General features: G+C 42.0%; 2 protein-coding genes across 4 annotated transcripts in view; both read left to right on the top strand.

Moving 5' to 3' along the window:
- LOC108276072 (probable phospholipid-transporting ATPase IIA) overlaps positions 1 to 9,493 on the top strand; it is a 50,486-nt gene extending 40,993 nt beyond the window's left edge. Inside the window, exons 25-28 of the mRNA XM_017487394.3 lie at positions 1,339 to 1,447; positions 1,529 to 1,586; positions 3,230 to 3,433; positions 6,844 to 9,493. Coding sequence (XP_017342883.1) covers positions 1,339 to 1,447; positions 1,529 to 1,586; positions 3,230 to 3,433; positions 6,844 to 6,980 — 508 coding nt within the window. The 3' untranslated portion in view covers positions 6,981 to 9,493. The remainder of the gene's footprint in view (positions 1 to 1,338; positions 1,448 to 1,528; positions 1,587 to 3,229; positions 3,434 to 6,843) is intronic.
- Positions 9,494 to 22,466: 12,973 nt separating this feature from the next.
- The window catches only part of nfatc2a (nuclear factor of activated T cells 2a), a 28,222-nt gene continuing 26,775 nt past the window's right edge, over positions 22,467 to 23,913 (top strand). The window contains exon 1 of one of the 3 annotated variants that reach the window (XM_017488074.3): positions 22,467 to 22,890. In XM_017488074.3, the coding sequence (XP_017343563.1) occupies positions 22,833 to 22,890 (58 nt within the window). In that variant the 5' untranslated portion in view covers positions 22,467 to 22,832. Of the gene's footprint in view, positions 22,891 to 22,969; positions 23,525 to 23,913 lie in introns of those variants that run through there. The other 2 variants (XM_017488073.3, XM_017488075.3) reach the window with 2 other exon arrangements.

Raw genomic sequence — 23,913 nt, 5'->3', positions numbered from 1 at the left:
GTTCATTTCATTCTCGGGGCAAAGTTTTGTGTACTGTGTATCAGCGTTTCTAAGGCAGTGTGTGGTTGAAGAAAATCGACCCATAGTTTTATAGTGGTGAGTCAAGGCTAACAAACCATTCCTCATTTTCAATTCGTCACAGCAGGGATGAAAAGAGTCGCAAACAGAAAATGGCACGAAAGCATATCTTGTCGATAGTCCGTACGTCGTAAGAATAAGTTTCTGAAAAATTACTTCAGTTGTACTAACAGTTAGAAATAGTGGTTAAAAAGTCACTGTTTCTTTAGCTCTCCTGCGCTGCTCATTTTAATTGTAATTGAATTGTCAGATACAAATCCATGTATCAATCAATCTGGATCCTTGCATTTTGGCCATTCTTCAAAGCAAGCCTGGGACAAAGTTCTGGAAAAGTATCAATCAAGGTCTGCTTAAACGAAATGTCCCAAACTTTGAACATCCATAAGCTTTGAGCTCCATTAAATCCATTATGAAAACCGGTAGAATATGGCACAACTACGATTCTGCCTAGAGGAGGCCGACCACGATGAAACCAAAGCGTCAAGGGTAACTCTGAAAGAGCTGGAGAGATCCACAGCTCAGATGGGACAGCCGTAGGCTGGAAATTCTTCAAAGGTGGGCTTTGTGGAATAAGGGTGAGAAGAAAGCCATTAGCAGTTTGGAGTTTGACCAAAGATATGCTTGGAGACTCAGCAAACATGAGGAAAATGTTCACCACTTTTTGGACTTGGCACAAAGCACAGTATTCGGCAGAAACCCAACACCGCTTCGTCGTCTTGAGGACATCCAGTCAGTGAGGCATGACCGTTTTAACGTCATGTTGTGGGGTTGCTTTTCATCATCAGGGACTGGAAACTGGTCAGATTCTTCAGTCCTACAAGAAAACTTGTCCCTGCAGGAGACTTGATATTGGGGCAGAGGTTCACCTTCCAACAGTACAAAGACCATGCTGCATACTGCCACATCTACACTGGCGTGGTTCAAACCCAAGAACCTGAATGTGGTAGAATGACCTTGTTAAAGGCAGACCTCAAACTGATTGAGAATCTGTGGTAAGACTAGAAAATTGCTGTTCACCAACAGAGCCTGAGCAAATTTTTCCGAGACGAATGGCCAAAAATATTAGGATCCAGATGTGCAAAACTGATAGAGAGAAACAAATCCCAAAAGAGTTTCAGCTGTAACTGCAACCAAAGGGGGTTCTACCAAGTATTGACACATCTGCTGGACAGTGCCTAGACTTATGCAAGGCATTGTTTAGCAGATTATTGAAAGACTTGCCTGGTGATTCTTAAAACGTGTTTATACCACGTTCTGTAGCTACTCGACGATCTACACCATGTTCCCCGTCTTTTCCCTGGTTTTGGATAAGGATGTCAAGTCTGAGGTGGCTATGCTTTATCCTGAACTTTACAAAGATCTACTAAAGGTATTTGACGTTCTTTGTTCATAGCGAATTGCAAAAGGAAAGCTTTTATCCTGACTCTGCTTAACCTTGTTATTATTTCAGGGTCGACCACTTTCCTACAAAACGTTCCTCATATGGGTTTTGATCAGTATCTACCAAGGTAAGCTGATTTGAAGATGAAATGTATTCATTTTATTGCACTGTGAAATGTTTTACATGCAGTGTGACGAGCAGACCTCACTGGACAAGACACCGGGCGTTCTATTTATTTCTACGTCTAAATGAAGCATGACTTTGCAAAGGCAGTGCAGAGATTTGCTAAGAAAACAGAGAAACTCCAAGTTGAGACAATGCGACAGAACTGAGGATCTCATACAGGGAATGTTGCTTTACTCAAACAAAACTCACCCACGTGTTTCCCCTGGATCGCTTGAATAGTGTCTGATGTTTACGTTAAACAACCTAAGGTGGTTTTCCACTTTTGCCTTTTGTGTCATTTCAGGGCGTTACATGGCAAATCAAGTGCTACACCCAAACCTCACCTACCCTCCTTAATGTTCTCTTTAATTCTCTGGTGTCTGTTTTTTTTTGTTGTTGTTGTTGTTTTTTTGTTTTTTTTTTATAACCAGCTTCACTTTTAAACCTTGTTTAAACCAAAAAAACATGGAAAATGGCTCTGTTCCTGTTTCTGAAAGAGTAAAGCATGGAGTCTCAAACATGCAGCCTTCCTTTCTGTAAAACACACCATATAACCAAAAGTTTATGGACACCTGACCATCACAGCCACATGTGCTTTTTGAACATCCCATTCTCCCGTTAGTTCAAGTCAAGGGAAATTGCATACAGAGACATCCTTATATAATTGTGTGCTCACATATGGTTGTGATGGTCAGATGTCCACAAACTTTTGGCCATATAGTGTAGTTAGTTTGTTCAGATGACTTAAAGTTGTTACATTGCAAATCAGTGATTTCAGGTATTCCTAGGTTCAGCAGATTATATATATATATATATATATATATATATATATATATATATATAAATATATATATATATATAATATATAAAATATATATCTGCCAGTTCATCAATCATTAGTGACTTTGTAGGCATTCATTTAATGACTGTAGCCCATTTACTGTTAATAATTTTGCATGTTTGCATTGTACCTCTGGGGTTGGGGGTTTGATTCCCGCCTCTGCGCTGTGTGTGTGGAGTTTACATGTTCTCCCCATGCTTCGGGGGTGTCCTCCAGATACTCTGGTTTTCTCCCCCCTGTACAAAGACATGCGTTGTCGGCTGATTGGCATTCCTAAATTGTCCGTAGTGTGGGAATGGGTTGCGCCCTGCGATGGGCTGTCTGCCTTGTGCCCCGAGTCCTCTGGGAAAGGATCCAGGCTCCTCCGCAACCCTGTATAGGATAAGAGGTACCCTTTGCAATGATGGGATAACATATTGTCTAGTAGCAACAAATCAGTTAGGGTCAGTAATTGTATTTTTTCAGCGATCCCTGAGCATATATTAGTGTAGTTCAGTTATGTAGAGCACCTGCCATACAAGTCCCAGTGAATTAGTTGTTACTATAGAAACAATACACCTATTACAACGAGCACATTAATATAAAGCCCTGATTTGCACTACTGTCAGAGCTGTTCTAGAAATCATTCAACATTATGACCAATTAGATTTGAGAATTCAGCAGTGCTGTGGTATAAATTTTTTTTTAAAAGTAGTCATATAATCATGTTCTTCATGTTTGTAGGCCCGGATAGAAATGTTTTGTTTGGTCTCTGTGCTCTACAGGCAGCATCATCATGTACGGCGCTCTGCTGCTCTTTGAGTCGGAGTTTGTGCACATCGTGGCGATTTCATTCACCTCGCTGATCTTAACCGAGCTGCTCATGGTGGCACTTACTGTGCAGACGTGGCACTGGCTCATGATCGTGGCCGAGCTCCTGAGTCTGGCTTGCTACATCGCTTCACTCGTCTTCTTACACGAATTCATTGGTAAGAATACATCCACGAATGCGCTCGCTAAAGTTTATGCAAAATACAAAATTCAACTGTCGTCATGATAGTACTTTATTCATCATGTCTAATTCTGCTTATTTATTGACGTTACTTTATGAAACCAAAGTAAAAAAAACAACAAAACACTCGTGTTATTTTGTTACAGTCTGCCGATGTTTATGTCCTTATGCCAGTTTGTGGAATTTCAGTCATGCAACATGTCAGGGTTTCGGTCAAGGTCTCATAGCAACTTCGCATCGTGACATCCTCTTGCTCTTAAACAATTCTGACGTCAAAGAGTTTTAAACCAGGTGAAGGAATGTGGCCACATTCCCGCTCACCATTTCCCTTCTAACCCAAGAGTTCACCGGAAACAGCGTCCCCCCTAACGCGTTTCCAAAATCGATGCTACTATTCTACACTGCCCACACGGTCTGTGACCAGTACCGTGGACACCATAGTGAAGGAAATACCACTCGCCTCTGCTCGTTTCCTGCTAGATCACCACTGTGTCCAAGGTCTGTGTGTTTATCACACGACCTGCGTAAGGGGGTTTTACGACTGAGAATGCTAGTGTTCTTCCCAAGAAGTGGTTTCCTCTCGTATTTGGTTTGACACAGGTAGATTATTTTATGGAGAACTAAATGATTCGGTCTGCGGTTAGCAAATTGGATATTAACGTCTAGGGTTAATGCATACATCTGTATTACGTAGTGGAAGACGGGAATCATAAAACACACCAGATTTCACATACATACCAGATTTGTTCCCATGGCAGCATAGGCTTACATTTGAACTTCGCAGGGACACACTCCTCATGGCACACGATGGCCGTTATACAACCAAACGTATTAACAAGCTTTGTTTCTGGTGCCAGTTCTCCCCATAGTGGCTCAGTGATGCTAAGATCCGTGGAACCTATTTGTTCTACTTAAGACACTGAAGGGTGAACTTTGCCCTATTCTTTGGATTGTTAAGTTGAGAAGTTCATGTCCAGCTTTTGGGCTGAGGCATTCAAGATTTCCTCAAAACATATTCTGATAACGTACTGCGTTCAACTTGCATTCAAATTTCACGCCCCCAAAACCAAACAGCAGAGGCCACCCCACGCTTCATGGTAGGGATGGTTCATTTCTCATCGTAGGCCCTGTTGACTGCTCTCCAAACATAACATTTTTGGTTGTGAACATAAAGTTCAATTTTTGTCTCATCACTCCAAATTACTTCAAGATTTTTTGAGGTTTCCGTTGATGCTGTTTGGCATTATTGCAAGCGGGCTGTTTTGTGGTGTGGGCGCAAATATGGCTTCTTTTTTTTCTTGCCAACTCTACCATGCCGCCCATTTTTGTTTAAGTGTCTCCTTATTGTACATTCTGAAACAGACACACCACTTTTTCAGAGAAGACCATGCTGCTTGTGGGGTTTTTGTTGCATCTAACGCATTTTTCCTGGCGGTTGTCTCAGAAATCAGAGGTCTGTCTGATCCACAGAACCACTGGCTTTCCACTTCTTTATCAGAGTTTGCATAGTGATGCTTGGCATCATCAAATCTTCGGATATCTTTTTAGAACCGTTACCTAATTTCTAGTGGCGTTACATTTTCTCGCAGTTCTTTTGCTTTTCAAATATTTTAATATCTGGCCAGTCAGCGCAGACATGCACCAAATATACAAACCAGGGATCTCTAAGAGCTAAGAACCCCATTGACTATTTATACATAATGACACAATGTGCATCAGTTTAGTGCTACAGATATTCGCATGCATTTTTTATTTTTTTTTTTAGTAGCTATGCCTGCTGTTCATTTTAATTTAAACTCAAGCTCGTGCAGTTATTTTTGTTTGTACCTGCCTGCATATACTAACAGATTTAGTCGGTTATAAGATATCTGAGCAATCGCCCTCATGAAAGATGAAACCGCCTGCTCGCAAAAAATGAACGAATAACTAGTGTGCCTTCTGTTTGTATCGTATTTAAGTAACACATTATCTGTTCAAGGGTGCCTGGTGGTTCGCCTCACGCCTCCAAGGTCGGGGGTTCGATTCCCACCATGGCCCTGTGTGTGCGGAGTTTGCATGTTCTCCCCGTGCTGCGGGGGTTTCCTCCGGGTACTCCGGTTTCCTCCTCCAGTCCAAACACATGCATGGTTGGCTGATTGGCGTGTCTAAAGTGTCCGTAGTGTATGAATGCGTGTGTGATCGTGCCCTGCGATGGATTGGCACCCTGTCCAGGGTGTACCCCGCCTTGTGCCCCATGCTCCCTGGGATAGACTCCAGGTTCCCCGCGACCCTGAAAAGATTAAAGCGGTGTAGAAGATGGATGGATTATCTGTTCAATATAAGTGATGTATGATTACAAAGAAACAAGGCACGGATGAGGATTCTTAACCTCTGACGTGATCAGTTTACTGGAGTGTGTGTTAACAGGCCCAACATACGTACGATTACAGCATATAAAGACATAATCGACCTGTATAGTAAATCCCGTGTTTATACGTTTCTGTAAAGTTGCTTTGAGACAATGTCCGTCGTTTAAAGCGCCACACAGATAAAATTGAATTGATTTTGGTTATCATAGTGGTTGATATAATCAAACTGGAAAAAAATACAATACCAAAAAATGTTTTTTTTTTATTTATTTATGTATTTATTTATTGTAATAGAAAACTGGGGGGGGGGGTACATGTGATTTAACTCATCACTCATGCCTGGGGTGTTTTAACTTATTAACAGAACTGTATGAAGTATTCAAGGCAAACACTTTTCACATATAAATCTCCCTTATTATATACAGCGTGCTGTACAGTCACTGGAGCAAACGAGCGACGTCTGACTTTACATGTCAGGTTCATATGTAATCAGAAACATTCTGATCTTCTGATCAGACTACACACACTTGCTTCCTTAACTTTGATGCAGAACTGGTCACGTAGGCTTATTCAGCAGGAATTTAAGTGATTAAGCACAAGAATATGAATGGAGTCTTTACTAATGAAGTCTGTGAGCAAGCTTCAGGCATGTGGACATGTCTAGACTGCAGATGAGTCTACCGTATCACGGTACGCGAAGGCATTTCTGCACTATACAATGTGATCTTATGTAGGCTTGCTTACAAACTGTCAGAAAACAGAAACCGGTGTGTTCAATAATAATACGTATCTGGCAAAAGTGCTTTACCCCCTTGCTCCAGTGGATAATCTCACCTCAGTACTGTAGATATTTCCTCATGTTTAGTTTTTTTTTTTCTTTTCAGGTTCGCTCAATCATGATCTAAATCTAAATCTGCATCTGTATTTCTGTAAAGCTGCTTTGTGTGAACGTCCGTTGTTCAAAGTGTTTCACAAATAAAAACGGAGTTAATCACCCGGCAGCGTTTCTAATTCTCCGCTTCCTCTCCTCCACCCACAGATGTGTATTTCATCACCACGCTGTCGTTCGTTTGGAAGGTGACCGCCATCACGCTGGTCAGCTGCTTGCCACTGTACATCCTGAAATACCTGCGCAGACGCTTCTCGCCTCCCAGCTACTCCAAGCTGACCTCCTAGAGCTCATCAGCAAGAAATACTGTATGAACAGAAAGACACGTTACTGGGGTGTGTTTTATTTATTTGTATTTTTATTTTTTATTTTTGTTGTTGTTGTTGTGTGGGCGACTCGAGCGATCTGCACAGGCTTTGCTTAGACGCGGCATTAAAGGCAGCGAGGATGTCAAGGACCATTCTCGACGGTTGTGTCTCAAACATAACGCACGATTCCGTTACGAATCTTCTCATCTGTGCCCTTTGCAGTCACCCCAAAGCTATGCAGCTGAGCCGAGCTCCTAGAGGGCCATCATAGCTGAGTCACTAGTGAGGGCTAAACATGCAGGTTACTGTAGCTGTGGTGTGCACCAGAGCTTTTGAGAAGCCTGAGAGAAATGAATTTCAAGGTCATTTATTTTGCGAACAAGAAAGGGAAAAGGGGAAGAAACGCGTGTGAATGAGGAACGTAACATGAAGACGCATTCGTTTTGTTTGAACGGAGATTTAACGTTTGAAAGGTATTGCTGTGGAAAGTGTTCTTGATATTGAATATAAACTTAAAGTGGTTCTATATAAGCGTAAGCCGTGATGAATGTGTGTGTGTGATCGTGTAGGTGTGTTGATGCAGATCTCGTCATTCTTTCTCGTCACCGAGCCCGTCTAGTATTGTCGGGCTGGGTTTTTTCGTTTTTTTTTTTTTAGCATGTTTCAGACGGTGGTGTTGGTTTGGGCGTAAGGTTACTGAATACCAGTGTGTTTTGTTTAAAGACCATGGTGAGCGTAACACCACAAACAAAACGCTATTTTAGCTTACAGCTCCCCTTTCTGGTCCCTCTAGCCGTGTCCACTCTTGTGGTGACCTCTGGTTCCCCTCTCTCTCAGCGCATGAAAGAGTAGACTTCAGACAGTAGACACTAACCGCTTTTCCCCCGATGGACACTTCTACTACTCTCAGTCTACGTCCTTATAGAAGATATCACAGTTACTCTTAGTCGCTTTGCGCGTCTACATTTCACGTGGCCCCATGATATCCGGTTTGTACGTGAGCTAAACGATCTAATGTGTGCACTTAATATTGATTAACTGTATTTCAGTGTGTGGATTTGATTCAAATATCATTCTTTGTAAGATAACAATAGCGACCACTTCGACCACGTGCCATATCGACCGCTTCTCTTGCAGTCAGGGGTGCCAACAGTTACGCTTTCGACATGGCAGTTACGGTTTTTGACCCGTTCTCACAGAGACACACGAACGCTACACTTTTCTGCTGTTTTAGCTAACGCAACGATCCAAACGAGAGTTCAATTCTCTCCTCGGAAAGACAAGTCACCGAAGGGGAAAGGACGAGGGATGTACAAGTTGCGCCTTTACTTCTGGTAGCGGCTAGTCCTGTTTCACGCCTTCATGACTTTATGCAGCGTTCGACTGAAACGCGTAACTCTGACCTCCGACTAGGAAAAAACAAAGGAAATGGAATTCCGACTCGGATTGGTCTCCTTAACCCTGAGCTGCACGGAGCATCAACAGAACAATGAATACCTAATTTAATTTTAAATGAGTCACACTGTATATACTAGTATTTCCTTTAGATCAGTCAACACACGAATATATTAGCTTAACTATACAGTTCACTGTTTTTCAGGACGAATATATTCAGTTAGCTTGCTAGATTTTTGCTAACAAAGATTGAATATGAATGTGGCCGTGTGTTTTTTTTGTTTGTTTGTTTGTTTGTTTTTTTTAAACTGTATAGCTTTAACTCTCATCGAAAATCATTTCAAGTTGCGACTTAACTCAAGATGAAAATAGTGTTATTGTAGGTGAACCTTAACAAGTGTATTCACAAGCCTCGGTTTTGCGAACCAATAGAAAACAAGAACTTGATGCGATGGTCTCTGATCTGTAAAAGCGCAGGATTTTTTTTTAATGATATTTTATTTTGGCACCTCTGCATTCAAAACATTCTCTCTGTCTTATCAGGACTTCAGTTTGTCCTCCTTGCTGCAATACATTTACACTCAAGAAGGGAATATCTTAAAAAATGAAGGGAAATTTAAATCACCATCGTGTTCTCCCACAACTCCTGTGCAAAACAAATCATGTGTACTGCAGTAAATAATCACCGGATGAATAATAGTTGAAATAAGCAACGTATTTTGCTAGGTATTGAAGCAAGTGTAGATTGTCACAGATATGTTCTCTGCTTTGATTTTTGGTCACGTTCTTTGAACCGCTGATGACTTTGCAGCTGGACCTAGACTAGAATACGATGCGATGTATGTCATGTGATTTCCGTTGCTGTTGTTGTTGTTGTTGTTGTTATTCGTTTTGTAAATGGCAGGACTACTTTTTATTAATCGGTGAATTGTGAATTGCGCTATTGTAAATAATAACCAAAAAAACCACGGATTTTATTTATTAACATTTCTGATTTGTTTTGGAATTTGCACATGAATAACTGCAGAACAAAAAAAAAAAAGGGGATAAAATAACTGAGTGGTGTTGAAATAAAGATGGTGTTTTCTTATCATGGATTGCGTTTAAGGTGTGATTGTCTGTCTGTCTCTCTCTCTGTCTGTCTGTCTGTCTGTAAGTGTACGTGTGTGAGAGGGAGAAGGAGAGTTCACCAGGAGAGGGAGTCTCACAAGCAGTCAGTTTACAGACGTCTCGGCGTCTTGATTATATAACGTGAATAAATTGTAATCCTGCGAAATCTGTTCACAGTTCACATTAGAACATCTGCAAATAGTTTATTTATTGCTTTCCTTAACACACTCTAATGGAAATGTTTTTTTTTTGAGCCGTTGGCATTGAGCTAAATTTTAATCAGAACCATAACATCTGTAGCTCCGTCTCCTAATGAACGGCTAGGTCCCGTGACGGTTTCAGACCTCTAACGATGTGGAAAAATACTGAGTGAGGTATGGTAGTGATGGCTCCACTCGAATGCACATACACATAATATGTTAGCCATTACAATGTGATGTTTTTAGCTGGATAGAGTTAATAGTGTTTCTCACATTTCCTCCAAACTCAACAGTTAGTGTTGTCCTTTTTTAAACACCGTATTAAGCGTTGATTGGCTGCGCCAACAGTTTTCATACAGTCTGGAAGATACCAGAAATGGATGCAGTTATTTTTTTAGAAGCTTCTGATTGGATAATGGCATAATTTAGGAGTTAATTGAGCATGCCTTTTCGCCCTTGAAAAATCTAAGCAACTCGGCCGGCTTATCGTCCATCCGTCCATCTATCCGGATGATTAAAAAATGATGGACCTCTACAAGTCTGGTTCCAAACAATTGAATCTACCGTGAGCATCTGTACAAATGTATGCGAATATCTAAAATGTTGTGACCGCACAGACATGACATCGTTCAGGAAAAATGGTACTAACGAACTTCCGGGGATGAACGAACTTTGGTCCAACAGAAGAATACAGGTGATCATCATGACGAACACCTAGGTGTAAAAAGGATGAGTATTTAATCTGAATCACACCATCCCGTCTGTGAAACACGGGGGTGGTAGTATAACGTTGTGGGGGTGTTTCACGAGGAAGTAAAATTCGAAATACTGAAGCAAAACTGCAAGACATCAGCGAGAAAGTTAAAACTGGGTCTTCGAGCAGGACTGTGCATACGTCTTAAGCATACGTCCAAAGTCGTTACAAAAAGGTGAAAGTATGGGCGTGGCCATCGCAAAGCCATGACCTTGTCTGAGCAAGGAGGCCAACAAACCTGACCGAGCTACATCAGTTCAGGAGGAATTGACAAGAATTCCATCAAAGCATTGCGAGAAGCGTACGGAAGGCGATCCTACATCGCATATCCCCATTTTTAACGTGCGTCTTCCTAGTTGCGTTACCGTTGTTATGCAAGAAGTACGACTCGAAGTATGTATGAGTATGAGCCCGGTGAACCGATTTATCGGCTACCCAGCTTCCAAACTTTGTTGCGTCACTTCCTGCGTGCCAGATTCTTCCCCCTTCCCTTAAACGACATTAAAATATTGTCATGACATGTAAAGATTCCAGCTTTAATGGAATCCCCGGCACCGCCTACACGAACATGGAGCTGTCATCTTTTGTACACAGCACGATAAACTACTACAATATCTCCACCGACGGATTTGGACTTGTCCTGTTGGGTTGCTCTTACTATCACGTTCCTCTCCTCCTGTCCTGAGAGAATCAGAGGATTTGCTTGATGACAGCCTGCACAAAAGAGATACTTGCTGAGCATGCACACACCCTAGACGAGGCCTATTTATAGACCGGCAGAGCAAGAACGCTTTGATTTTCCTTGTACGCCTACTCCTGCTGAGGAAACCCCGCTCAAGTATTTTACCCCTAGCTTGCAAGCTGGAACGACAACGTCTACTGCTCTCAATCCTGAGGTAGTCTTATTGTTTCATTCACACGACACATAACCTCGTGGCGATTGTTAGTTGGGTCAAACAACATTATGATAAAGTTCAGATCAACATTTCACATGTATACAACATTGAATTCTGGATTCTGACTGGACCGGAGGTGTTGATTCATCTCCTCTAACGGTAGCTCTGAGAGCTATACGGCTGCAAGTCAAATCATTGTTCTCACTCGAATACGTTACGGTTTCTATAGTAACCGCTCACAAGGACTCGAATAGCGGACAAACGCTAAAAGCACTTTTTAAAAAAAAAAAAAGTGGGTACTTGCAATGCTGGTGATGTTTTCTTTCAGGAGATGTGTATTTACTGTTTCTGGAAGGAGTCTCCAGTGTCAGTGCTTCGTACCAGTCAGAGGTAAAGCTGCTCCTTTCAGTTTTCCGATAACGGAACCACTGTTTAACTGATAACGCGAAGTGTAACTCTACTGAAGCACGACAGTTAAATGTAATTATAAACAGATTTGGAAAAAAATAATTTGGTGCATTTTTCAACATTTTAAAAGGGCATGTGTGAGTTAATGGCATGTGGTGAGAGCAGATCACATCTCAGTCTCCGCTGTGTCATGTAGAAACTAGACTCTTTTTTTTTATTTTTTTATTTTTTTAGAAAGTATGTGTTTGCAATGATGAAATGCATGTCTCTGCTTTATCGCACTGCAGGTTCCCTCACAATCTGAAGTCTCCACTCTTCCAAGAGCACTTTGGATTAATGCAGGATACTGCCCTCGGGTCTCTCCCTCTAATTGTCTGTGTGTATATGTCTGTCTAGGTCTGTTCAAGTGATAAAAACCTGTAATTCCTTGCCGTTGGGTATATTTGTTTACGCTTTATAATTAGTGTTTGTTATACAGGTGAGTTCTAGCACTACGTTGTAGTCATATAACAGGACAGGACTGGCGTCTCACTCAGGGTGTGTTGTCGCCTCACGCCCAGTGTTTCAGGGATAGGCTCCGGATCCAGCACCGACCAGGATAAAGCTATTACCGAAGATGAATGAACGAATGAAAATAATAAGGCAGTTTAAATTATGCTCGGTAATTACCAACGTTATTCGTGACATTTAGCGCCAAACTAATTTTTTTATTTTTTTAAAAATCTTATTGCTGTTTAGAATTTTACTGCTATTTATTAGTTGTAATAAATACGTATTATTTGTTATTTGTTTGTACACTTGCTGGCAACTTTTAATAGCCACACTTCTACCACTGCTTATTTATGCAATTATCCAATCAACCAATCATGTGGCAGCAGCGCAGTGCGTAAAATCACACGGATACAGGTCGATAGCTTCTGTTAATGTTCATGTCAAACATCAGAATAGGGTGTAAATATGATCTCGCTGACTTTGTCCGTGGCCTGGTTGTTAGTGCCAGACAAAACTGCTGATCTCTTGGAATCTTCACACACAATAGTCTCTGGAGTTTACACAGAACGGTGCATTAAAAAAAAAAAACATCCAGTGAGCAGCCGTTCTTCGGGTGGAAATGGCTTGTTGATGAGAAAGGTCAGAGGAGAATGGCCAGACTGGTTGGAGCTCACAGGAAGGCAACGGTAACTGAAATAATCGCTCTTTACAACTCTGAACAGAACTCGTGTCAGCCAAGAACAGGAATCGAAGGCTACAGTCACAGACTCGGATGTTATGCATGGCGCTTCCACCATGTGACTGGCTGATTGGATAACTGAACGAATAAACAGATGTTCCTATTAAAGTGTCCAGTGAGTTTATATTATACTGGGTTGTTTTTTTGTTTGTTTTTTTCTCCCTCTAATATCCCTCAACACGCACCCACCCTTTCGTGTTTTGGTGTCGGTATCGATTTTGACTTGTCCTGACTGGGATAAGTGCTATTTTATGTATTTAGCTGTTTTCCTATCAACCGTATCCCAAGGGTGTGACAGAAAGAATCGTTGAGGAGTGACAGTGATTGGTGTTTGTCTCTCCATCTCACGCTTTCAGAGTCTCACCACTCCTCGTAAAAACAGCCGTGGAGGATAAATCCAGAAACAGACACTTTTTGTGCATTAATCCCTGTGTGGGTGATCGGGGCAGACTTGTCTTTTCCCATTCACACTGGAAACAGGTCAGGATTTTGAATAGATTCTTTTTGTGTGAGGGGATACTGGATTTTATTTCAGCCGCTTTAAATGATTGTTCCTACCGGTGTGGAAAAATACCAGCTAATTCATTTTTTCCCAGTGAAGCCATGCATTAAATTTCTTCACACGGCCATTTGCGGATCGGGTTTACCAAGCTTGGACAGCAGTGGTGTTTCGTCCTACATAATTGACAGAACTCAACACTGAAAAAATGTCTTAAGTCACTTTTTGGTCCAGTTTGAGTGGAAAACAGCCTTATTCAGTTTTGAATTTTTAAGCAGCACTGTTGTTCCTTATTATTATTATTATTATTATTATTATTATTATTATTATTATTATTATTATAACACCTGCATATGACTGTTCTGTGTTTTAAGACGAAGGATTGCAGGGCATAATGCAATGTTAATGAATAAAATTTCACAAGAAGATGCTTTTATTTGTCACGTATACATTACAGCACAGTGAAATTCTTTTCATATCCTAGCTTGTTAGGAAGCTGGGGTCAGAGCACAGGTTTGGGCATGATACAGCACCTCTGGAGCAGAGAGGGTTAAGGGCCTTGCTCAAGTGCCCAACAGTAGAGGCTTGACAGTGCTGAGGCTTGAACCCCCGACCTTCTGATTATTAACTCAGAGCCTTAACCGTTGAGAAACCACTGCCCTCAACACTTACAGATGTGTAACAGCTGTGTGTTTGGAGTTTCAGATGTTCTCTTCATGTCCATGGCTCTGTTCACACCTGGTATTAATGTCCGTCTAGACTAGGGGGGTCCAATCTTATCCAGAAAGGGCCGGTGCAGGTTTTCATTCTAACCAAGCTGGAGGCGCACCTGATTCCACCTGTTCAATCAGTTGATCTTGGCTTTCAATAGATTCAGGTGTGGCTTCTGATTGGTTGTAATGAAAACCTGCACCCACACTGGCCCTTTCCGGATACGATTGCCCACCCCTGGTCTAAAGCAATCCGATCAAGCAGGTAGCCAAAACATGTAACCGTTCACACATGGCACTTTGAATGCGTTTCCAGTGATCGCTTGGGATCGGATTCCGTACGTCATTTCTGCTGGAGGAAGGTGTCGCGCACACTGATTACACCAGTCTTTCACTGCGTTTGTTTTCACACAGAAATGGCCTCCGAATCCTATCTCATGTAACTCCATAGGGTGTTTTCACATGTCTCGATTGCATGGTCTGCTAATGAAACTTTTAATTGAACAGGAGATGAGACAATGAAAGAAGCTGTCATAGCGTGTCCTATGTGCATTAGCCTAGCTGTGGAGACTGTTACCATTCAGTTCAGTTTCCAAACAGTCACCTAGTAATTATATATTTTCTTCCTAGGGTGATGACATGGCCAATTAGGCATTCCTTCAGTCGATTAGGTGGACACATTGGGATGCTTTTGCGTTCAAATGTTACCTGGTCATATGCCTGTCAGACCACCTCTGAAGGTATATGTCACACCTGTACTTAGCACTGTCCACTTACAATAGGATCGTGTGAACGCGGCTTATATAGGTTTCCTCTGACTTCTCTGGTTTCCTCCCACCTCCCAAAAAATGCTGGTAGCTGGGAATGAGTATGCGAATGTGTGTGCATCCCATCACGGTGTCTCATAGGCTCCGGATCCATGTAACACCGACCAATGATAAAGGGGTTACTGAAAATGCAAGATGATCCATCCAGTCATAGCGATTGCTGGGTTAACTGCTGTGCATATCAATTTGATTATGAAACCAAAATATGTTAATTGTCATGTATAGTTTTCTTGGCCGGAAAAGATTCAGGAGATATTTTGATATTATTCCAATGCAAAAACTGACAAATACGAAGGCTGAAAACGTATGCCCTGTCCACCTAATTGTAGCCTGATCAAGCCTTTAGGCCAGAAAGAGACACGTTTTGATGACATCGTTATGATGTGTAGAACTCAACAGAGTAACACATCAATCGAAAGGTACATTTCTGACTTTGTGTGCACCAGTGAAAGATGAACAGCTCCACCACCTCCCAGATTGCCATTGAATCCCTGAATGATGCACCAGGAGAGAAAATTGTTAAGAGTCGACTTTCTTTTTTCGAAAACATTCCAAAGGTTTTACGTAAGACTTACCATATTCATTTGAATATATCAGTTCCACTGCTTGGCTACTTAAACACATAAGGCCATCAGGACCCTGAAGCACTGTACAGCCAAACAATGCAGGATCCGAGACTTCCGTAACAGTAATGGAAAGTGACATTAAAAGGGGGGGGGGGGGACATGCTTGCCCACCTGGAAGGGGATAGGATGTTTCCCTCTCTGCATTACATTTAATATTTGGTATGCATACATATGGTGTGTGGTGGAATGAATATCTGGTAAATGACCCTCCTGTCCCAAACCCCAAACACAGGTTTTTATTTTTTTTATTTATTTATTTATTTATTTATTTATTTGTTTGATTTCAACTCACAGCACACTCTTAAATACATTTCTGATGTTGTGAGTTTTGCAATACAAGGCTCACGTTTACATCACTAATAACACGGCACACTTTGGCATTACTGTTATAGGAAAATAATCAACATGTGGTGTGATGCAGTCCAGCAGGAAGCAGCGTTACTGTGACCACCCCAGAGAGGATTATTTTCCTATAACATCACGGCCCAAAGTGTTTTATTCCTCTTACACCACAGAAATTCCGCAACGTATGTTTTGTGTACATTTCAATTATAGTTATGTTTAATATTCAATACAATTCAATTCAGTTTTATTTGTGCGGCGCTTTTAACAGCGGACCTTGTCTCAAAGCAGCTTTACAGAAACATATAAACACAGGATAGAGATTTTAAGCGTGTGGATTTATCCCTGTTGAGCTAGCCGGTGGTGACGGTGGTGAGGAAAAAACTCCCTGAGATGATACGAGGAAGAAACCTTGAGAGGAACCAGACTCAGAAGGGAACCCGTCTTCATCTGGGTAACAACTCATAGTGCGAAAGTAAAGGAAAGTTAATTATGGTGTTTATATGAAGTCTGTTTGTTGAACTAGTCCACTGTTCACTAAAGGAGACCTGAGTGTAAAACTGCATGTGGTAATCGCAGTCCCGGGGTCTTAGAAACAACCGTAGTCCCAGCAACCACAGTGAGAACGTCCATGTGGAATTGGAGTAGATGAGAGCTCCATCCAGAGGTAGGGCATCCGAACGGATCAGGCAGGTCCGGAGAGCAGAAAGAATCAGGATCACTAGCATCCAATATTGTGGAATATGCTTGAAACGTTCGTTCCTGTTACCTCGTATATATTATAGCAGATATAAACAGTCCTTGCTTCACCAGCCTGTTCTGTTCTTCTTTCCCTTAAAATGGATTTTTTTAAAAATCATTAATCAGTCAGCTTTTTATATTACTGAGAAAACACAAAGCAGACTGTTACAAAGTTTTGGCCCTGGAGACTCCTTCCAAAATGATCTCCTCACAGAAAACATCACCACATCAACAAATATATGTTTTAATCTGTTTATATGGAGCATCCACCAGGCAAACCTGTGTGTTAGCTGATACTATAAATAACTTATTAGAAGAGCACAGAAACATAAAATCTGCACCGAACCTTACATATCAGCTGAAACTATTGTTATAAAAAAAAAAAAAAAAAAATGAATCAACACCTTCTGACTATTCAGAATCGATAATTCAGTTGTTTGTGGAAAAAGATAAGATTCCTGAGGGGAAATTTTTAAAACGCAAAGCTAAATTAAAGGGCAAGTGCGGTATATGTGTAAACCTATATACAGTATCTCACGAAAGTGAGTACACCCCTTATATTTTTGTAAATATTTGATGATATCTTTTCATGTGACAACACTGAAGAAATGACACTTTGCTACAATGTAAAGTAGTGAGTGTACCGCTTGTGTGTCAGTGTAAATTTGCCGTCCCCTCAAAATAACTCAACACACAGACATTAATGTCTAAACCGTTGGCAACAAAAGTGAGTGCACCCCTAAGTGAAAATGTCCAAATTGGGCCCAATTAGTCATTTTCCCTCCCCGGTGTCATGTGACTTGTTAGTGTTACAAGGTCTCAGGTGTGAATGGGGAGCAGGTGTGTTAAATTGGTGTCATCGCTCTCACACTCCCTCATACTGGTCACTGGAAGTTCAACATGGCACCTCATGGCAAGGGACTCTCTGAGGATCTGAAAAAAAGAATTGTTGCTCTACATAAAGACGGCCTAGGCTATAAGAAGATTGCCGAGACCCTGACAGTGAGCTGCAGCACGGTGGCCAAGACCATACAGCGGTTTAACAGGACCGGTTCCACTCAGAACAGGCCTCGCCATGGTCCACCAAAGAAGTTGAGTGCACGTGCTCAGCGTCATATCCAGAGGTTGTGTTTGGGAAATAGATGTATGAGTGCTGCCAGCATTGCTGCAGAGGTTGAAGGGGTGGGGGGTCAGCCTGTCAGTGCTCAGACCATACACCGCACACTGCATCAAATTGCTCTGCATGGCTGTCGTCCCAGAAGGAAGCCTCTTCTAAAGATGATGCACAAGAAAGCCCGCAAACAGTTTGCTGAAGACGAGCAGACTAAGGACATGGATTACTGGAACCATGTCCTGTGGTCTGATGAGACCAAGATAATCTTATTTGTTTCAGATGGTGTCAAGCGTGTGTGACGGCAACCAGGTGAGGAGTACAAAGACAAGTGTGTCTTGCCTACAGTCAAGCATGGTGGTGGGAGTGTCATGGTCTGGGGCTGCAGAGTGCTGCCGGCACTGGGGAGCTACAGTTCACTGAGGGAACCATGAATGCCAACATGTACTGTGACATACTGAAGCAGAGCATGATCCCAGCATGTATTCCGGCATGATAACGACCCCAAACACACCTCCAAGACGACCACTGCTTCGCTAAAGAAGCTGAGGGTGAAGGTGGTGGTCTGGTCAAGCACGTCTCCAGACCTAAACCCTATTGAGCATCTATGGGGCATCCTCAAACGGAAAGTGGAGGAGCACAAGGTCTCTAACATCCACCAGCTCCGTGATGTCGTCATGGAGGAGTGGAAGAGGACTCCAGTGGAACCTGTGAAGCTCTGGTGAACTCCATGCCCAAGAGGGTTAAGGCAGTGCTGGGAAATAATGGTGGCCACACAAAATATTGACACTTTGGACCCAATTTGGACATTTTCACTTAAGGGTGTGCTCACTTTTGTTGCCAGCGGTTTAGACATTAAAGCTGTACACTCACTACTTTACATTGTAGCAAAGTGTCATTTCTTCAGTGTTGTCACATGAAAAGATATCATCAAATATTTACAAAAATGTGAGGGGTGTACTCACTTTTGTGAGATACTGTGTGTGTGTGTGTGTATATATATATATATATATATATATATATATATATATATATATATATATATATATATATATATATAAAATGTATTAAGTAAATAAATTTTAATATTACTAATTACTAGAGGTTTGTCCATGTTAAACTTGTGTTCATTTTGTATACAGAGAGCTCAGTGTGGGAAGCATGCAGAACATATCGCTCTATTCATCTGAGAGAAACTCAGTGTCACATATCACTGAGTTTTCCAGCAAAAACTCTTTTTTTTTTAAACAGACCCGAGGCAAAGGGGCCTAGTCTCTGCTCTAAGCTCAGTGTCATTTATCTTGGCTTGTGACGATATCCCAACATTCAGCAGCTTCCTCCATAGGGCACTGAGAGAAGCTGTTAATGTGCCTCATCACATTTTCTTGAAACATTTATTGTGGAAGTTTACCAGAACACATTTATTTGACTTCTTTGAATTTTAATGACTTGTTCAAGACTATCATTAAATATGCTTCAAAGACAGGGTAATAAATGAGAAAGGCAATTTGGCTTCATGTCACTGTGAAACTCCTAGACTGCCTAAAACTCATTACCAGGTACAATTAAAGTTTCAGAATAGAGCAGTCTGCTATATGTACTGCTTCTTCCGATGTTGGTATAATATGAAATTACTACTGTGTGTGCACTGTTTTTGATCTGCTGGGAACTTGCCAAGTCCAATAAACAGGCACAGGATAGAGAAGCAGTAACACTTTCCTATGAGCTAAATAAAAATGCTAACAAAAAAATGCAGTTTTGAAAGGTTTTGTATGACAAGAAAGCAGTGTCTACTGAAATCTGCTGATTCAAATCAAAACTTTTGTCAGAAATGTATTGCACTAATATGAAGATTCAGACCCTCGTAGCTAATTACGTGAGGTGAAACTGTGGGGAAAAAAATCTTCATTAAGCTCAGTAAAACCCTGTGGGTACTCCTCCGAGTACTCAAGTTTCCTCCCCCAGTCCAAAGACATGCATGGTAGGCTGATTTGCGTGTCCAAAGTGTCCGTAGTGTATGAATGGGTGTGTGAGTGTGTGTGATTGTGCCCTGCAATAGATCGGCGCTCCGTCCATAGTGTACCCCGCCCTATGCCCCATGCCCCCTGGGATAGGCTCCAGATTCCCCGCAACCCAGTAGGATAAGCAGTATAGAAGATGGATGGGTGGATTGTATCGATTGGACAGAAGTTGATTCCAGTGTCACGTGGCATATGAAACATCTTGAAAAATGTATGACATGGTAGCAAAATCAAACAGAGCAAAGTATAAATAATGACAGCAGAAAATTAATTTGTTCCTGTAAATAACAGTCATGTACAATCGTTACAGTGTGTAATGGTCAACGTTTTTATAGGACAAAGCTCTGAGTGTGTAATGAATATAAACTTTATAAATACTTAAAATAAACTTTGTGTTTAAAGTTGTTTAGAGCATGACTATGTTTGCTCTTCTACAAACTCGGAGAACCAAAAACCAGAGGAAGTATTAGGAATAGAGAATATACACTGATCGGCCTTTACATTAAAACCACCTACCTAATATTGTGTAGGTTCCCCTTGTGCCGCCAAACAGCTCTGACCCGTTGAGCCATGGACTCTACAAGACCTCTGAAGGTGGGCTGTGGTATCTGGCACCAAGACATTAGCAGCAGATCCTTTAAGTCCTGTAAGTTGTGAGGTGGGGCCACCATGGATCGGAGTTGGAGCTGACCAAAACATGCTTGATTGGATTGAGATCTGGGGAATTTGGAGGCCAAGTCAACACCTTTCAGAAGGACAAGCCAAAGAACCTGCAAGGGGTCTAGATACAACATTTTAAATACACATCCTAACATTGCAGCAGTATCCCTAACCAGAAATAAGATAAATAAAATACAGTACGGCACATCCATGTTTAATTTCTGTCCTGTACAAGAAGACCAAACAGTTTTCAGCCTTTCACTGGAACTAACAGGCCAACATGTTTTAGAATGTCAATGTCCCTGTGCACAAAGTAAGCTCCATGAAGACATGTTTGCCAAGGCTGGTGTGGAGGAACTCGAGTGGACTTCACAGATCGCTGACCTCAACCCCACTGAACACCTTTGGGATGAACTGGAGCGCCGACTGCACACCAGGCCTCCTAATACTCTTCTGGCTGAATGAGTACAAATCCTCACAGCCTTGTTCCAAATTCTAGTGGAAAGCCTTCCCAGAAGAGTGGAGATTATTATAACAGCAACAGGGGGACTAAATCTATAATGGGCCGTTCAGCAAGCTTAAATGGGTGTGATTGGTCGGTAGCCACATACTTTTGGCCACATAGTGTAGTTCATGTCTTTATGTCTTTTGTGTGAATATGTAAAATGTCCGGAACAGTGGTAGAAGGCATAGGGCTACTGAGCTACTGATTGGAAGGTTGGGAATTCAAATCCCAGCACCATCAAATTACCAGTGTTGGGTTGTTGATCAAGGCCAGGTCTTAATTGATAGTGGCTTTGGATTGAAAAAAAAAAAAAAAAAAAAAAACATCAGATAAATGTAAAAAGGTAAATGTCTGAAAACTATCCCTGCTGAAAAACAAACAAACAAACAAACAATAGAATTTCTAGAATAGGATATAAGAATTTCTAATGGTTTCCACTACAACTACCATTACAAACCATTGGCTGTTAACCATTAAACCATTACCAAATGGTTTCCATTATGCAGTAGGACATATAAAGGACGTAGGTCTTTAATGGTATCTGCTAGACATAACGTGCAACAAACAGAAGACAACACATTACCAGTAGAGACCCACAGGGACCATTACATCCATCCATCCATCCATCCATCTTCTACACCGCTTATCCTTTTCAGGGTCACGGGGAAACCTGGAGCCAACCCAGGGAGCATGGGGCACAAGGCGGGGTACACCCTGGACAGGGTGCCAATCCATCACAGGGCACAATCACATACACGTTCATACACTACGGACACTTTGGACACGCCAATCAGTCTACCATGCATGTCTTTGGACTGGGGGAGGAAACCGGAGTACCCGGAGGAAACCCCCGCAGCACGGGTAGAACATGCAAACTCCGCACATTACAGTTTCCATTAAAAGCGATACAATTCCCATTATAACCATTAAAACAATTATTCTATGAGGGTTTCTATTGGTTGTTTTTTTTTTTTTTTCCAGCAGGGATATGTTTTCTGTAAGAAATTATATATCGAAAACCTTGATTCTGCCATACCATTCCAGGCCTAGCTTGGACATCACAGGCCCCTTTTTTCCCCCAGCTGTGGCTTTGCCCCCATCCCCTGCATCTCTAAAATTTTCCATTAGGAAACACTGTCCTGAATGGAAACTTTGAAATGAATGAAAATGCAGTAACGTAACCGAATCAATCACACTATTTTCCTTCTTCTCGCCCAGATCATGAAAGACATCGCTGTGTTCGAATGCGCCGTCCGAATTTAAACCCAGCTGGGTCTAATTCGCATTTTTGTGTGTATGTATTTAAACATGGCTCCTGTTTTCTCCCTTCCACTGATTCCACCCGCTCTACAATGAGCTTCTTGTGCGCGAGCAGCGCGCGAGAGCGAGGGCTTCTTTTGGGGCGCGAGCGCGCGCGCGCGTGCGCACCGCCTACGTCATGGATTCCTGAGCTGTGTGGGCTCCGCAGGAAAAGCCCTGCTGCCTCCGACATGGAGCCGCTCCAGGGTCGCCATGGTGACGCGCATAAACAGGAGGAAACACTGAGGGAATCCCGTTATTTTACAGCATTGGCCCATATTATAAACAGCCCGAGCTGAGAAGGAAGCCGCTCTCGGTGCTCAGAGTAAATCCTCAGAGCAAGACGGGAAAGAAGTCAGACTTTTTGTACACATCTGAGGGATTATTTTTTTTTCTCTTTCTCTCTCTCTCTCGATTTTTTTTTCCCTGCTATGACGCGCTTAGATTTTATTTTATTTTAAACTTCTAGTTTGAACTGTTTTGTTTTCTGCCTGAAATGTTTAGAGAGACTTGGAGACTTGCGCAATACCACAACATGAGGTCTATGGATCAAGGTATGGATGGCGCGTGCAGAAGTGTTGTGATTAACTGGTAATCAACGTATTTGATTTTTTCCCCCTTTGTTTTATTTTGCATTTGCTAAATGAAATATGGTGTCCGAAGCTAAAACACTCAGCTAGAATGCCTGACAGGTTGCAACTTATAGAGTAACTTGGTGAAGCCTACGTCACCGGGGGATCCGTTTTTGTATTGCGTGTGTGAACAGGAATCTCCAACAGCATAACGTGTACACGTCTGACACCTTATATAGCCGAGCACTGGGTTTGAGCTGCACGTTATCAGAATGTTTTGACTAGGTCTTGTATCTGGTGGATGCTACAGTACGTGTCAGTAGGTCGTGAGGGAAGCCCGTTGCTTTTATAACGCGCAGGACGCCCACGCGCGCACCCTGCGTTCGCTTACGTGTGCTGCGCTGGCGCGAGGACGCGTATTAAAACTACACGAGCAAGCGCGAGCGAGGGATCATTTCTCCCACGCGCTTAAGGAGAAGCTGGCAAATGAAGTTTGCGTCTGGAAGTAGTCCGTTTTGCCTGCGCGTGCCGACATCTGTGCGTCCGAAAGGAGATGCCGCGGCTCCAGGTGCGCTTAACCGACACATACTCAAGGAGTAACATGACATGAGTGCAGGTAGACATGGACACGAAGACTACTCACTTGCTTGCTTATATACGCTAGTGCTCCATCACCTAAGATGTTGGGATTGATGAATGGATCATTAATGGAAGACTGTTCTAGACAAACCTGATGCTATAGTTAACTCATCTCAAATGAGAAATAATGTGTGTGATTAGTTTACTGGTTGAAGTGCATTATGGCTTGTGATACACTATCTCTAACTAGGCTATCCCTGTCACCTGACATCCTGTAATTCCTGAATGCGCCTTATTGGATGTTGTGGTTGCGCTGGGAAATTAGTACAATGGAATTGTTTATAGATTTACATAACGGTTTATCAGCCTGTGTGTGATATTAACGCGTCATAATGTAGATGCAGAGTCTAAAGTGTCTGTAGTATG

This window comes from Ictalurus punctatus, chromosome 15 (genome assembly GCF_001660625.3).
Source record: "Ictalurus punctatus breed USDA103 chromosome 15, Coco_2.0, whole genome shotgun sequence".
NCBI lineage: Eukaryota > Metazoa > Chordata > Actinopteri > Siluriformes > Ictaluridae > Ictalurus > Ictalurus punctatus.
Note: the sequence above shows the minus strand (reverse complement) of the source record. Positions and strands in the feature narration are given on the sequence as shown.